Genomic DNA, 19,035 nt, shown 5'->3' with positions numbered 1-19,035 from the left:
GGGGTATTCAATAAAATTAGGTATGCGTAACCGAAATTATTTATATCATACAAAAATTTATTACATCACTGCGAAATTTACCGTTTATTCTTAAGGTATAAATATCTTTAATCAATCAATCCAAAATATTTCAAAAATTCGTCAGGAGTAAAACTAGGTAGTATAGCCGAAATTACTTTACCGAAAAGAGGGGCGTATATTTTTGATAATATTTGATTGATTAAAGTGGGATAAAAGAGCAAAAATATTTTTAATTTTTACCTTGTTTTTAAAATTAATATACAAATATAAAATTAGTATTGTAAATTTTTTTTTAAATATTTAAGTTTGTAAATATTTGAAAAATTAATATTTTTAATATAAGTTTGTAAGTATATTAATGAATTTTTAATTTTATGCATTTTAAATTTAAGTTTGGTGTGAATTTAAAAACAAAAATTTACTTTATTTCATTAAGTTAAAAATATGATTTCTAAAAATTCGTCGTGAGTTGAAAACTAGGTCGTTGAACCGAAATTGCTCTACCCAAGGGAGGGACGAGAACTTTTATTATCATTATTTTTAATCTTATTTAATTAAAGTATGCCAAAAACATTTTAAAAACTCAAAAATATTTGCTTTTAAAACAACGCTTTGAAATGACAAATTTTTAAAATTTTGTCGAGGGACGGACTAGGACATCGATCCGAAACGCCCTCATTCTAAAAGAAACAAAATTTTAAATAAAATTAATTAATTGTTTTAAAAGTAAAGGTTTTTATTAAAAAAAAAAAACCCTGCACCCCATGCGATCGCATGGGGTTTGCACTTGGAATCCATGCGGTCGCATGGAGACCAAATGCAGGTCAGGTACAAAACTCTCATCGAGCTGCTCTGTCTCATACCACCACACACACAAACACATGCAATGAAGGATTTGGGACCGTTACATTCTTTCCTCGGGATCTCAGTTACACGCTCCAAAAATGGGTTATTTTTAAGTCAACAAGCTTATGCGCACACTATTATTGAACGTTCTGGTCTGTCAGATTGCAATCCGGTTTCGACACCCGTTGATACTAATGGTAAACTGAGTTCAAAACATGGCAAACTCTTTGCCGATCCTACCAAATACCGTCGCTTGGCGGGTGCTTTACATTACCTCACGTTTACTCGTCCGGATATTTCCTATGCTGTTCAACAAATATGCTTACACATGCATGACCCAAAAGAAATCCACATGCTTGCCTTAAAGTGCATCATTCGTTACATTCGAGGCTCTACGTCTCTTGGTTTACATATCACTCCATCACGCACTACTAATTTAATGGCCTATACGGATGCGGATTGGGGTGGTTGTCCGGACACACGGCGGTCAACCTCGGGTTATTGTGTTTTTTATGGAGATAACTTAATATCATGGTCCTCGAAACGGCAATCTAAACTTTCTCGCTCTAGTGTCGAAGCCGAATACCGCGGGGTAGCTAATGTTGTAGCCGAATCTTGCTGGCTACGTAATCTCTTACTTGAACTTCACTGTCCAATTTCAAAAGCCACACTCGTCTACTGTGATAACATTAGTGCTATTTATCTTTTTGGGAACCCGGTACAACACCAACGCACTAAACATATTAAAATGGACATCCATTTCGTACGCGAGAAAGTAGCGAAGGGACAAGTAAGACTTCTACACATCTCAACTCGTTATCAAATTGCAGATATCTTCACCAAAGGCCTTCCACGTCTTCTATTTAATGAGTTTCGATCATGTCTTTGCATTCGTTCACCTTCGATTTTGATTGCGGGGGAGTAAAAGCCGATATATGTTTGTATTCTAGAATATTCCTGTATATTTAAAATAGATTGTATTGTAAATCAATTCCATAAATAGTGGAAGGTTAGTTAAGATTGTAATCTGTTACTATTTTGTAATCATGTATAATTATGATGGAAAGGAATAAACAAAGCAAGGTTTATATTCTTTCAGAAACCAATTGACTCGATTAAGAAGCATGTATTTCCTATATTCTTGCCTTTGTAAGAAAATAATAATAAAAAAAAAAAAATTCTTGCCTTTGTAAAATTATTCATTTACTCTTAAATTCAAACAACTTGATGACTTCAACCGGAAGGGATTTATTGGCTATCTAAAGAGGCTAACTCAAACTTAATTTACACTACATTAGCATCACTCCAAACAAATTTTGTGCTTGGAGACGCATTAAAATCTGACACCTATCCATTATTCTCTAAGAGCACCACAACTTGATTTTGAAAATTATTAATTATTGCACCCACTCTTCTACCTTAATCCTTATTCTCAAGCCTCCTAGTGTTTCATATGGAAATTTTCATTGTTTAGATTTAGTCGGACGTTCGCCACTATCGAACATGCCTTTGAGGAAATTCCCAAACACCTCTTTTTCTTTAGGATTTTTCTTGGGATCTAAAATTTTACCATTGACCTTGATTGGTTTCCTTGCAAACGCAACCGAATGTTCTTCCTGATCGAGTTCATCATGGTCTCTAATTCATGTTCATCAGACCCAGGCTCCACTTCTTCACTAAAATCTCTTGCCTTTACCTTCTTTTTTTTGTTACACTTAAAAGTACTACGATGAGGAGTAATGAGTGTATCTTTCTTTGCCAAAGCTTTGCTCTTCAGTGAGTTTTTCTTATACATAGCACATGATGATCTACAATCTAAAGTTGGGCAATGGTGTAGATCTTGTTCATCATGGGAAAAGCGTGCAGAATGAAAGAAATTGGAGTCATTAGGTTTTTCCACGTTGAAAGCTGGGCTTTTATTACCCAATTCATTACCAGTGGGCTTATATCCATCAACTCCTGGCCCATTACCAGAACCTAGTTTGGTCCTATTTGCATTGGGGGAACTAAACAAAGGTTTGTTGGTGCTAACAACACCTGCCACACATCCGACAAGCCTGGACATATCTATTTCATTCAAACAAAAGGAGCTTTCAAGATTGACTTTTAAGTTTCTAGTTACCCTATTCCCAAAAGTAAAACTGATAAATTCTCTCTCCTTTAATGGCACATAATCCGACTTTATCTTTAGCACCGTATCTTTGTATTTTTCATATACATCTAGATTAAGATTTGAGTTGGAGTGAACACTATTAACCGCTGGGTCTAACAAGTTGCCCGTTTGAAGTTCAGAGAATTCAAAATTTGAATTCTTGTTGACGTGTCCCTCATCCATAGGACGGTTTGGAGTGGATGTTTCTTTCTCCGGTGACATAAGCTTTTTCGACGATTGAACCTTTTCCGGTGAACAAAGCTCGTGAACTTCATATTCTTTAGCATTAAGAACATCATTGTCATTATCATTAACGTGCCCATCATTCCTTCTACTAAATATTCTTATCTCTTCATTAACCTCTTCAACATATTCATCAAAGTCAGGCGAATCAAAATGAGATTTGGGGTCAAAATCTCTTCCTACTTCATGTACCCAAATCGTTACTTTTTGCTTATCTTTTGATTCAGTAACGATCTCTTTATCAATATGCTTAGCTCTAAAAACCTCCATGAACACAAACAGCGAAGCAACTTGTGTAAGATCGTAGGACATTGATACAAGCCTATCCCACGCTAGGCATGCATCAACCTTACAAGGGGTAGTGTATAACTCACTCCCAAAAGCTAGCTTGAAGGAGGAGGGGACACCCACCCTTATAAGGCATCAACTAGTTTGTTCTCTAGTCAATGTGGGATTGTATCAATACCCCACCCTTTAAAGATCTAACATCCTCGTTGGTCACGGTTGGCACCTTTTCTTTCAGTCCAAGCCACCACTCCGAGGCCTCGTTGGTCACGGCTATGTTGGTCACGGTTGGCACCCTCTCTCTTCCGATCCAAGCCACCACTCCATAGGCCACCACTCCGAGGTGTTGGGATCTCGAAAGATGGGATCTCTCAATGAAAGCACCAATGAAAGAAGCCGGTTCGAGATGGCTAGTCTCCAAAGAAATATAAAGAGAAATAGACAAGCTTTGCAGGAAATTTTCTTCTTAATCATTTATAAACTTAAACTTACAATTTATACTAAATGCAATGTAACTTACTAAAGGAAACGTGCAAACACTGAAATAACCAACTATCCTAAAAATATGGTACTGTAAACAAACATGCATTCCTACCACTAACTACTGCTAAATGCAAATAAAGGAAACATGGATGGAACATGCATTCATGCATGAACAAATAAAGAGAACATGTACTACTTCTGTAACCGATGTCCACATGTCTGACTTAGTAATATTTTGGGATATTCGGGATTGTATCAATACCCTCCGGTTGAACTTCAACCTTGTCCTCAAGGTTGGAACTTGTCGTTGGAGTATCTTTTGACATCTCTAGGATTAAGAACTGCGGGGGGTTACAACGGTGACCGGGGTAGAATTTTTCCGGGCAACGAAAACAGAGACCTTGACTATGACGTGTTTGAACTTATTCTGGGGTAAGGCGGCGTACAGGGAGGCCCGTGCTTTAATTGGTAGAGTTCGGTGGTGCGGGTAATAGTGGAGTGGTAGGGGTGGTCGACGGCGTGGTAACCATGAGGGTGGTGTTGGAGGCGGTAGTGAGACTAGTAGATGAAGAGGAAATGGGATCAACAGCTAATTTGTCTTCAATGAGCTTAGCAAGGCCATAAGTTTGGTGTAGGGTTGTCGGTTTGTGGGTAGCGATTTCACGTTGGATATCCTCACGTAGGCCTGAGATGAAGCAATTCAAGAGAGCTTCGGGAGGTAGGCCAATGACGTAGTTGCTGAGACGTTGAAAATCAGCCTGGTATGCAGCAACTGAACCATTTTGTTGAAGTTTAAATAATGCAGCTTGATGGTTTTCATAGGAGGACGGCCCAAAAAGAAGTTCAAGAGCTCTCGTGAATTGTGGCCAGTCACCGAGAAGACGATTATTGTGAAGATATTTGTACCAACTTAATGCTTCACCCTGAAAGTGAAAGGATGCGAGCGCGACACGTTGGTCCAATGGAATGTGGTAAAATGTAAAATACTGATCCGCTTGAAAGAGCCAGTCGAGGAGTGCGGTTCCATCAAAAGAAGGAAGGTGAATTTTTGGTGTTTTGAGATTGGAATTCAGTGATCCAAATTGAATTAGTGGGTTGGTTTGAGTGGTCGTGTGAGACTCATTTTTTGGGGGTAAATGTGGAAGCCTGAGTAGCAAGTTGTTTAGAGATTTGTTGAATTTGGGTAGTAGTGGCAGCACCTTGAGTTGTGATTTGTGTGGAGAGCTTTTCCATTTGTGTGGTGATGGTTTGTGAGAGTGTGTTAACGTTGGCAGAGAGTTGAGATAGGGTTGTGTTGAGGGCAGCGAAGGACTCCTCAAGAGTCAAAGTAGCTTGGCGAGGAGGCATTGTGTGACTCAATGAAAGCAGCAATGATAGAAGCCGGTTCGAGATGGCTAGTCTCCAAAGAAATATAGAGAGAAATAGACAAGCTTTGCAGCAAATTTTCTTCTTAATCATTCATAAACTCAAACTTACAATTTATACTAATTGCAATGTAACTTACTAAAGGAAACGTGCAAACACTGAAATAACCAACTATCCTAAAAATATGGTACTATAAACAAACGTGCATTCCTACCACTAACTACTGCTAAATGCAAATAAAAGAAACATGGATGGAACATGCATTCATGCATGAACAAATAAAGAGAACGTGTACTACTTCTGTAACCGATGTCCACATGTCTGACTTAGTAATATTTTGGGATATTCGGGATTGTATCAGACATTTTGGAGATAAACAAAATATCACCCAAACTTTTCACCACTGCCGAAAGATTATCCAAGCCTCCGTAATCCACCGAGATTCCTGTAACTTCGACCCACGTTGCCCTTGAGTATTTGCCACACCCATCCTTCATTTGAATAACACGCAGAAATTCGCCACTGTTGATCCCAAGGGTTGGACCATGACATAATTTATGGAAGCTTTCATTATCCACACGGCGCACCACGGCTCCATATTTACCCCATAGAAAAAAAATTTCGGTCAAAGCATTGCGTTTAACGATCCAGTCAGCAAGCTTAGCTTTAGAGATTTCCTCTTTATCAAAGATTAACACTGCTCTTTTCATAGCTGTACTTATATCTTCATTAAGTTGTAGGTATTGCCATCATCATTCCTGTTGTAAAAATCATTCCTTTTGGGTTTATTAAAGTGTTCCCTTCTATTCGACTGTCCTGAATAGAACTTGTTAAATTTCTTCTTCTCTTTAGAAAAATTAGATTCTTTATCGAATTTAGCAAACCCCATTCTTAGTCTCTTCCCCCGAAGTATCTTGCCATTCATGGAATTAACCTCCTCCGCTGCCTGTACATGACTAGCGAATTTGATGAAAGCAAATTTTCTCCCACAACGCCAAGCAATATTTTGTATCCACCCGTACCTTCTAAAGGAATTGCTAATCACCATAGGAGTTGTTATACTGGCAATATTGCCCATGAATACAGTGGATATCCTATTTCCTTGTTGATCCTGGTTTGAATCCGATGCGTTATGTTCTTCATTAGATTGACGTCTAGGTTCCGGTTCCTTAGTCGGAATATTTCTGGTTACAACATCAGCGTAGGAATGGGTTAACGGAGGTGGTGAATTTACAGGGTTAGGTTGTGAAGTGATTGGAATTTGAGTAGGATTGGAAACGGAAGTTAACTTTTGGTTTATATATGGGAAGCCATTTGTTACTACTAAATATAGAATTCGAGAACCATAAATAATTTTTTTACAGAATGCACTTAATGATCTACCATGACTTTGTAACTTAATTATGAATTATCTACCTGTATACATAACTATTAGTTGGAAATTTTCAAACTTATACTTAAAGGTATAAGTTTAACTGAAAAGAATTAATTAGAAGGCATATATATATATTAGCTGGAATTGGATTATCAAATTTATAGATGAAAAGTTTAACTGAATTAAATCCTTTTCATTTTGTCCACAAAATAGCTAAAGTTTTGACAAAAAGACTAATTTATATATTATTATCTAAAACATTAACAATCTAAAAAGACTATTTTATTTTATTTTTTTTTTTTTTTACGAAAATCAAATAAAATTTTTAACCAATTGAGAGAAGTTCATCAAACAAATGAAATCCCAAGGAACAATCAAGAAACACAAAATAACATCCGAGCTCAACTAAACTCTAGCAATCTAACTACGAGCTCACGACATAAAAACTAGATGATATAAAACAAGCTACAAAACCAAAATACGAGAAAGGTCAGTTTTAGATACCCGGTCAATTAATTTTTACTTTAATTATAAAATTATTATAATTAATAATTAATAGTTAATAATTAATAATTAATAATTAATAATTAATACTATCTTTATCTACCAAAACTTCATTTATTTTATATATATATATATATATATATATATATATATATATATATATTATATTTTATATACTATTAGACACTCCAAATATTGTCGTTTGAGGCGTCTAATAGTCAAAAGTAACAAACAAATGGTATTAACAATTTAGGTTATAAATGTAAGCTTTAATTTATATTAGGGATATAAAAGGTACTTTTAAGGAATATATTGCAAAAGCTAAGTTTCAATTTATTTGAGGTAGGGTATACATAGGTTTGGTTTTTAGTTTTTCGATTTATTCGGTCCAATTTTCTTGATTTTGAAACAACAAAAATCAAACCGAATTCAAATATATAAACCTAATTCAAAATCGAGCCGAATTCCGATTCGATTTTCGGTTTGGTTAAAACCTAATTCGACTTCCAAATCGATTTTTTTTTACTTTTTTACCATGAGATAAACAAAGGTTAAAGTACTAACTTTGTTAATTATCATTCCAAATTAATATACATAAAGGAGCATATATACATATACATATACATTTATATAATATAACAAGCTTATTGAATATCATAATTCCTAATCTCCCTACTTATTAAAAGAAAAGTCAAATTATGAAATAAATTTTTAAATTCAACCTTGAGATCAAATTTTATCCATTAAATCAAAATTGTACAATTAAATCTAACCCTTCATTTGTAAAACAAAATTTAATTAGTAATGTTTTTTAGAAATCTTTATACAAAGACATTTGTACCCTCAAATCATATTAATATTACAACTAACCAGAATTATCAATCCATCCATTATAATTAATTTGTAATCACTTGAATCTAATAAGTTGAAATCCAACGAACCAATCAGAGTGCGTCATGTAGCGCAACAATCACATGTGATTGAAAAAAAAATTAAAAAAAAAATTTTTGAAAGAAAAAAAAATTTTTGAAAAAATTTTTTTTCAAATTTTTTTTCGAATTTTTTTAAAATTTAGCATGTAAATCTAATCACATGTGATTGTCAAACCCAATCACATGTGATTGTAAAACACAATCACATGTGATTCTCCATGTCAAATCCAATCACATGTGATTGAAAAAAAAATTCAATTTTTTTTTTAAAAAAAATTCAACAAGAAACAGACTTTAATTCGGTGATTTGATTAAGTTTATTAGCGTTCCGAGATCATATATTTAAAATTTCAGACTTTAATTCAGTGATTTGATCAAGTTTTGATCAAAAACTTGGTGTTTAAAGGTTTTAGCACAAATTTACTGAAAAATTCGTCATTTTACTAAATAAATTTTTTTCAATCACATGTGATTGGATTTGACATGCAGAATCACATGTGTTTGGGTTTTACAATTACATGTGATTGGCATGAAGAATCACATGTGATTTACTGCATGTCAAATTCAATCACATGTGATTGAAAAAAAAATCGAAAAAAAAATTTCAAAAAAAAAAAATTTTCGGGAAAAAAAATTTTCGATTTTTTATTTGGATTTTTTTTTTAAATTTTTTCAATCACATGTGATTATCGTGCCACGTGTCACACTCTGATTGGTCCCTTGAATCTCAACTTAAAAGTTGGTTTCATTTGAATATTTCTCTAATAATAAATAATAAATGGCCATAAACTTAAATTTCGGGGTTTATAGTTAATGAAAAAACATACTTCGTATCAATCATTATCCGTGATCCGTAAATTTCGTTAATTAAGTCAAAAGATATGATTATTTCAAATAATAAAATCAATCAAACGGTTTGTATATAATTATTTTTTTAACAATTTTTATCAACACTGATTTTCCCAAATCTTCTCAAATCCCAGTCAAATATGAAACAAAATCATCGACGAGTGATTTAACTGTTGATTTTCAAAGTTATCATGGAAGGCTCAGACTTCGTTCAACCGATTATGAAGGCTGTTGATCTTTTCTAACAACGTTCTGTAATCAGATTGTAAGTTTGCAAACTCAGTTGTGATTCTGGTTAAAAAAAATAACGATATATTTTTTTGCAGAATCATAGTTGGTGATTACAAAAATTAGCATTTAAAAATATATGGTGATTATTTTTAGGTGTAAATGCGTAGTTGATTTTCTTTGAACATAAATTTGATGTTGTGAAATGATTTCAGAAGTTATGCTTTGTTGATTAATTCATTGGTTATGTATTAAGTTGTTTGATGATTGATCTATTTACATACTATTTGTTTAACTTTTATAGGTTTCTTTTAGATTGTCGCCACATTAACGGCACCAACTTATTTGGACAATCAAGGTAAAATGCAATGATTCAGCTGAGGTGCCTTCGAGCAGGTGTGCTTGTGTATGTGTCAATCTAATGACTAACAAAACAATATTGCATAAACACTTCAATTTTTAATTCCCTTTTTATCATTTATATTGATTTAGTTCTTGAATCTTGCATACAACAAATCCGATGTAGAACGCATTGTTCACGCCTTCATCGATAAGTTTTCAAACCCGTCACTTGTGGTAGCATACCAAGTGAGACGATTCAAAAGTTTACGTACTCAAACAAATTACCATTTGGATGGATGACAGCCATCTTATTGTTAACGTGGTCTATTTTTTATTCATATTATTTCCTTTGTTACCGAATATTTAGTTGCAGAAATAGTTCCTAGATATGACAAGCGCAATCGTGCGAATCAAATGCTCATATTTACACATGAAATTGAAAAGGAATTTTTTTTTAAATGTACTAAGAACTATTGAGTCAATTTTTTTCTTGAATAATATCTTTCCGACTTATCTTCTTGACGATGGCTTATTTGAATTAAATGTAGGATGTGGCTTCTCAAACATTTGTTCACTTTGAAGATCGAAGGTTGTCTAAGGTAACACCATTTATTACAAACTTTTATTTCTGCAAACACATTAGGGTGGATTTTTAGGAGTGCAATAGATGTAGTAATCAATATTCGATATAGCAGACATGCTTTCATTTTAGCTTAATTGACATATTAGGTAAATGGGTCTGTAAAACTTTAAACTGTTTGACTTTTTTCTAAAGTAAAGGCTTGTCGAACGTAGTTCAACTTTGCATATTGTTATGTGTATACAACTAATTATCTACGATCCCATTGATAATATGGAATAGTTGTGGCCAATCCAGTTTGTTGCTTTTTGCTTCTTCTTCTTCTTTATTTATTTATTTATTTATTTATTTATTTCTATAATGATTTTAGAATATCAGTTTACTAATTGAGTAAACAATGTAGATTGCGGTTTTTGGTTCAACTATACCTTTATTGCAGATGTGTAAAATCACTATTTCTTTCTCTTCTTTTATGTGACGATCTAAGTACATCAAATTAATGAGACGATTTATGCACAAGCACTCTGATGCATAACGTGAACTTTTCATTTATAGGATAACGACTCATAATGCACTTGATATAATCTCAAGACCAGTATGAGATAATGAAAATTGGTAACATATAGGATACCATTGTCGTTGGTGATGGGCATCTTTTACATGTTCTCATTGCGGCTGTGGCGGTGGCATCAACAGCAAGTTACAGTCATTTTGTATTCACATGAGCACCTCACCTTTTTTTCAAGTGTTTCTCATTGGCTTCGAACTGAATATTTTAAAACCAACATTCTAATAGGTACCCTGCCCCAACAATGTTCAACAAAATTTAGAGAGAGCTTCCAAACTTGTCTTAGGTGAGAATGTGCTTATGAGAACTAGAAAACAATTGTACATTACTATTTTACCATTCTTAACAACTTTGTGATGTTAACTGCTTTTTAGTATCCTACGTGTAAAATAAATAAAGTTTCATCATTTGCTTCAATTCAACAAATGCTTCTACACATTTTCAATGGTTAATGGTTGTTTGCAGATGTATTTCTTTTCTATATCCTTAAAATTTGTCTTTGGACATTTTGGAACATGATATTGTTTCTAGAGTTTTTATTCGAATAATGCAACTTCAAATTATCCTTTTACAACTCGTGTAATTACGATTTACTGCATTATATGTTGTGAAATATAATATCTAGAGTTTAAACATTTTTTAAACGACCGTGCAACTCACGAGCTCAAAAGCATAGAGGAGGATGTGTTACGGAACGAAGCAATGGAGAGCTAAACTGTAAGACTACAAAAACATGACTCGATTGTCATTGGACTTGAGAAAGAGTTATCGATCAACTCAACTGAATGGTTTGTTGCAAATTCCAATTCGATTCACACCCCTTATATTTGCATTTGTAACATAAACATATCATAACAGATTTTATTGAGACTATGCTATCTATAGCTCACAATAGTAATTGTTTAATTATTTATGCATGCTATTTTATCCACCCGTGCAACGTACATGCTCTAAAGCTTAGGAAATAAGCCACATTCATAGATTCGATTGTGTTCCAACATTGTTATATTTATATTTGATTACTATTTCATGCTATTTCAAGTTCAGCACCTTGATGTTCATATAATGTGAATCAATATTCATATAAAACATATCTTGCTGTTCATATTGTGACAACCCTGAAATGTTCGACCAAATTTAAACTTTATCTTTATATTATTCGACACAATAAGCAAAGTTTGTTAAGTTGAATCTCAAAAATTTTAAACTGTGTTCATACATTCATTTAACCTCGACCAAATTCCGACGATTCACGAACCATTATATAAATGATATGATTATATATATATATATATATATATATATATATATATATATATATATATATATATATATATATATATATATATATTATAACTTGAAAATGTTAACAAAGTATTAAATGTATAATACTTTACATGAACGTGTTTGTTTCAATATGTTTATAATATTAAATGATTGAATTATCATATACATTGTGATATGATTACGGGTCTCTGTTGTGAGGTCCACTATAATTTAAGAAATCTTTCCCTTTTATTGATATTCGGAATAATTGCTAAAGTGATTTTGCAAATAAGAACAGGAACTAGACAAGGGACAGTGGAGATTCCTGTTTGATTTCCAATTCGTGCTTTACAATAATTTTCTCGTGACTCTTGTTAAATTAATTATTTAGCTTTCATAATATTTAACCATGTAGTGTAAATAATTGGGTTAATGGTTGTCGATGAGGTAAACTCTTTTTACAATGCTACATTAAAATGATTTCATACATTGAACTTACTTCTCGATTTACGAACGAACTATAATTTATAAACCGAAAACCGTTAGGAGTCTTATATGATTTTACTTTCTTAAATAAAAACATTTTATGATATAAACTGTTATTATAGACTTTCAATAAAATAATTTGTTTTGGAAAACCAAAATACATAATATTTATTTAATTTAGAAAACGTTTGCAAGAACTGGATTATTAAAACCATTTGTTTATAAAAAGTAATTTGTCATGTTTATAAAATTAGAAGAAATTAATTTAAACTTTAAAATATTAAATTATATATATATATATATATATATATATATATATATATATATATATATATATATATATATATTGTTTCAAAAATACAAATGTGATCATATCTCCTATTATTTAAAACGATTTTTAAATTATATAATTAGATTTAAATAACTAAATATTAAATAAATATTTTAATTATATATGTATATATGTATATATGTATATATGTATATATATATATATATATATATATATATATATATATATATATATATATATATATATATATATATATATATATATATATGTATATAAATTTATATATATATTTTAAAATGTAATATTAACCTATTTATAAAACGTTTTGATTTAAGTAATGTTTTAAATGTATTATTAAATATATTTTAATAAATAACGAGAAGTTGATTTATAAAAGCAAATGACCAAAACACTTAAATGATTAAGTTACACTCTGAGTGGGATAGTTTTTCATTGATTTGAGTCATGTTATTTATAAAGGTACAATACACGAAACGTAAAGTACAAGTTTTCTAATCGTATGAAACGTCCTTCGAAAAACCGGAACCAAGACATTAGTCGAGTGCCAACGTACGAGATTTCGGAACAAAAATTACAAGTTAACTATGCACGTGAATATAATATAATATATATATAATTATATAAATTAAATAAATATATATTATAATATATTAAAACTATCAATAGCCATGAAATTATTGGGTATGAGCTGGATGAGGCAGGCTCACGATCGCAGGGCCCAAAGACTCCAAACCATCGCAATCGCGGAGCTCATGGTTCCAAATCTGGGCTATAAAGCTCGAAGTTCGGCCGAATGCACTCCTCATTCATTCTCAATCTCTCTCGATATATATATATATATATATATATATATATATATATACATAAATATTATATTTATATTAATATTATTATTATTATTATTATTAATATTATTATTATTATTATTATTATTAAGATTAATATTATTATTAATCCTATAGTTAGGAGTATTACTATTACTAATATTATACATAAAATACTACGACGAGAGTATGCTCGGATTATTTCAAAACGAGTTTTTCGAGCGGGATAGAGTTAAGGAAATTATGGGTTATAGCTATGGAGGTCATGGGTATTGTTCGGGGGTATAGCTCGTGAGGTCAATCTAGTGTTTACCATCTCCGTTGCGTCTACGTACCTTCCTACAATATTGAATCTCAATATTGATACGTGAGCATTCATATCTTATCTTTTATATATTAATAGTGTATCCCTGACTAGTGCTCGAGTATATATGATTATGCATGCTTGTATGCTTAATTTCGTCGCTAAATAGTTATGATAAATCACGAATTTGATACATAGGCTACTGAGATAAGGTATATGATATGCATGTCGTTTTAAAGCTGGCGAAAAATTAATAACTTTTCATTTAGAAATTATGTGGTTTCGATGAACGAATTAAAAGATATGGTCAACTGAATTATATATTATTATTATTATTATATTATTATTACTATCATCGTTATTGTTATCGTCATAATTGTTATTATTATCATTATCGTTATCAATATAAGTATTATCATTAAAATTGTTATTGTTATTATTAATATTATCGTTATTATCACTAAGGTCATTATTAATATTATTATTATTATTATTATTATTATTATTATTATTATTATTATTATTATTATTATTATTATTATTATTATTATTATCATCATCATTAAAATAATTATTAGTATTATCATTAGTATTATTATAATTATTATTATTAGTATCATTATTATTAAAACAAATATTAGTATCATCTAATTATTATGATTACTATTATTATCATTATTATGAATGCGATATAAAAAAAGGACTAAAAGCAATTAAACAAATCGATTAGGAAATAATGAGTATAAGTATTATGATGAAATTAAAATAGCGTAAGATATTGATTTAGATAAAAATATCATTTTTATCATTATTATTATTAAAAGTACCATTAATATTAAAACTATCATTTTTATTAAAATTATAATTTTTAATAGAAATATCATTGTTATTATAAAATATCATTATTATTATCATTTTAGTATTATTATTATTATTAAAAATTATCATTTTGAATAGAATTATTATTTTTATATAAAATATTATTATTATTATTACCATTAATATTAAAAAGTATCGTTATTACTAAAATTATCATGATTAGAATTATCATTTTATTATAATTAATATCATCATTAGTAAATATAAATATTGTTATTATTACTAGTAGAATAATAATTATTATTATTATTATTACAAAATAATACAACTTTTACTCATTATTGTTATTATCAATATTATTTTATCAAATAAATATGTGATACAAAGATATTTTTACCACACGTAATATAATTACATTAATAATACATACCACTATATTTTTATGATATTGAGTGAACTGTATAAATTTTACTACTTGAGATATATAAAAGTATATTTTTATCCTATATAAATCTTAATATAAATTTTATTTATAAATGACTTATATTATTTACTCTAATAAAATCTGATAAATATATAAAATGACTATATTTAAGTTATATAATTAACATGTATAGATTTTGGAAGTCATTTTGGGTCAAGATAAGTTTTGGAAACTTTTGCATATCGGTCTCGAGCATTAGGATTGTGATACACTAAGACTTGTCCTAAATTGTTAGACAGATATTGACCAACATATAAATATATATACTTAATATAAGTTCGTGAATCCGAGACCAACCCTGCACTTGTTCGGTGCCGTCATTTACATAATTGCTATGAAATACAGTATTGTGAGTTCATTTGATCCCTTTATATTAAATGCTTTTGCAATATATATTTTTGGGACTGAGAATAAATGAAATGCTTTTATAAATGTTTGACAAGATAGACACAAGTAAAACATTCCTCTAATGAATTAGTTGGACGTTATAATTGCCACTAATTGACGTGAATATTTCCCCCTGATTATTATGGTTTGGTAACCTAAGAATTAGTTGGACGTTATAATTGCCACTAATTGACGCGATAACTAAAGGTAGCTACCGGGTTTAACACCCTCACCCAGAATGTTCACTAGACAGTAGAGCTAGTGGGCGTGGAGTTTAGTACTTCGAGGTTTATATATTTGTACAGACGAGAGGTTCTGTTTTGGGGAAATTATTTATGCGCATTAAATGTTAAGGTCGGTTAGCAAGAAAAAGTTATATATAGAGAGAATAATTTTATACACAGGTTATGTGTATGTTATTTTGTACACGAGATATGTGTACGGTTTTTAAAAAATCGCGAGGCAATCTACGGGGGAGAAAAGGATACGAACCTACTCTGCCAATCATTATGAAAAAAAGGTTTCGTACACAAGATAGGTGTACTGTATTTAAATCTTGTGGTCTATCAAAATTACTGAATCTTTTGGTTTTATGATAAACTTATGAACTCACCAACCTTTTGGTTGATACTTTTAAACATGTTTATTCTCAGGTATTAAAGAAATCTTCCGCTGTGCATTTGCTCATTTTAAAGATATTACTTGGAGTCATTCATGGCGTATTTCAAAAGACGTTGCATTCGAGTCGTTGAGTTCAACAAGATTATTATTAAGTCAGTTATAGTTTGGATATATTAGAAAATGGTATGCATGCCTGTCAACTTTCGATGAAATGAAAGTTTGTCTTTTAAAAACGAATGCAATGTTTGTAAAATGTATCATATAGAGGTCAAATACCTCGCAATGAAATCAATTATTATGTAACATTTATAATCGATATGAACGGGGCATATCAGTTGGTATCAGAGCGGTGGTCTTAGCGAACCAGGTCTTGCATTAGTGTGTCTAACTGATAGTTGTTAGGATGCATTAGTAAGTCTGGACTTCGACCTTAGCTGCATGTCAAAAAGTTTTGCTTATCATTTTTGTCAGAAATTCCTGCTTATCATCTTAAGTCTAGACGTGTCTTGCTACATTCATTGCATAGATAGTGTATAGACAAATTCATATCTTTACATATCTATTACAGTAAACTCTGTCTGACATATTTCGAAAATTTCTCCGTAACTTATGGGATCTTGGTATTATATATACATATGTAAAATATGTATTGAAGAATACCAAATTAAGTCCTATAATCTAATTCATTTTAAAAATTCATTTCCCTGATTATACAAGCTGGATCCTGTATCTTGTTCAAATTCCTTAGATTCCGACAGCTATTCCGATATGGATTACCACTCGAGCTCCGAAAGCAGTGTAACCGGAATGGATCAACCAATCAGCCATCACCTATTCTAGATGAATTGGGGATGGGTTCGTAGCTTACTTAATCATTGGAGACAAGAAGAAGGTGATCCCTTCCATCCACCACATTTCCCTCTTGGCGAAGAACCTGAAGCACTTACGGCGAACCTGTTCGAGACACCATTTTCTCTCTCATTTCCAGAGTATCTCGTCACGATTATATACTATCTCAAATTTTAGATCTTATTCACCCGCTCGTCCGAACCACCAATCATCTCGGTGTAATAGAAGAAGTCAATGAGCTTCGCGCTCGAGTATTGGATTTGGAGAATATGGTGCAAAGATTACAAGTACCACCAACAACATCCACATCGGAAGCCTCAATACCACAAGCACCAGCAGCATCACTGGCATCAACAGTACTACCATCATCAACATCAACAGTACCATTACCACCACCAACAACAACCTCCGCATCACAATCTATCCCATGAGCATCAACGTCATATGCACCATAGATATCAAGGAGTACCAACAACAACAAATGATGAAGTATTGATTCATCACTTCATTGAAAAAATATTCTGCAGAGAATATCTAGTTTCTAAAAGTTTTAGAGATTGCTTATTCTAATTCTAACCGTAAATCAATTGAGTGGATATAAATGATAGAAGTAAGAGTAGAAACCCTGACAAGTATAGTGCGTGACTTACAAACTAGACTTGTTATACAAATAGCACCAGCAGTACCGTCAGCATCACCAGCACCGTTAGTACCGTCAGCATCGTCAGCACCAGCAACACCTACAACATCACAAGTACCGCCAGTTCCATAATCACCGCAGACATCATCACTAATCAACAATGAGTATATTGTATCAACGAGTTATGAAGTATTAACTCATTTCCTCTGAAGAATTTATATGTATATCTTATATATATAAATTTTGAAACCATAATAAATCTTTTTGTACTAAGCTATTACGTGTGAATCTTAACTGGTAAGTACTACTCGGTTAATTCATGTTACTAATATGCTATAATGTACATCCTTCGTTAACAATCGTTAACTGTAATCTCTGCTACAACTTAATAGATTCCATTTCATAATAACACAAGAGTATTACTCAAATACAAGTTTGATTTTACACCTTCATTTCGATGTACTCGAAACTTTCTAGAAGTCATCGTTCGTGTCTTGCGAAGTTCACAAGAATTCTACGAACACCAACATTATTCACCGAAGAAATATCAATAAAAATTAATAATGAAATATTGATTCATAATTTCATTTACGTTGAAGAAATACTTCGCAAAAATTATATAATCTCTAAAGTTTTAGGAATTATTCAATTCTAGTTCCAACCGTTAATCAAATGAGTTTAATAGTATATTAACTCATTTAATCTGTATTACATCTGAAAAAAATATATATACATATATTTTCATAAAGACTGTAATAAAATTCATTTGAACAAAAATATTACTTGTGAAATTTTTTTTAACGGGTAGGTAATACCCGAGAGATATTTAAATTTCACATTAAAATATTACACTGTGTACTCTTCGATTTTGATTCATTAACGATACTCACTACTTTCACAACGATATACATTCTTTCATAGAAATCAGGACAACCATTCTCATTCAAATTCAATTACATATTCTGATTTTGACACATCAAAATTCAAGTCAAGATCTAACAGAAGACATCATTCTTAGATTCCTACATCTTCCGAACCATACTTTGAATCCAAACTATACTAGAACATCACTTTTATTCATAAAACACAGAAAGATATTTGAATCATTCAAGATTCACGACGATTTTATCATACGGATATTGAAGATGACAACCTGCATCTAAACCCTTCAAAATTCTTGAAAACACCTCAACTAAGGAACACTCGAGAGAATGAACCAGTCTCACGTTATCAACAGAAAGAAGGATTTACGCGTATAGCGATACACCT

The 19,035-nt window shown here is 31.4% G+C and overlaps 1 protein-coding gene across 1 annotated transcript; it reads left to right on the top strand.

Moving 5' to 3' along the window:
- Positions 1 to 838: 838 nt before the first annotated feature.
- LOC139899685 (uncharacterized mitochondrial protein AtMg00810-like) lies at positions 839 to 1,792 on the top strand. Its single transcript, XM_071882532.1, has one exon. The coding sequence runs from the start codon at positions 839 to 841 to the stop codon at positions 1,790 to 1,792; it is 954 nt and encodes a 317-aa protein (XP_071738633.1).
- The last annotated feature ends 17,243 nt before the right edge of the window (positions 1,793 to 19,035 follow it).

The sequence above is a fragment of the Rutidosis leptorrhynchoides genome, chromosome 3 (genome assembly GCF_046630445.1).
Source record: "Rutidosis leptorrhynchoides isolate AG116_Rl617_1_P2 chromosome 3, CSIRO_AGI_Rlap_v1, whole genome shotgun sequence".
NCBI classification, from domain to species: Eukaryota; Viridiplantae; Streptophyta; class Magnoliopsida; order Asterales; family Asteraceae; genus Rutidosis; species Rutidosis leptorrhynchoides.
The sequence above is the reverse complement of the archived record's forward strand: the minus strand, read 5'-3'. Positions and strand labels throughout refer to the sequence as shown.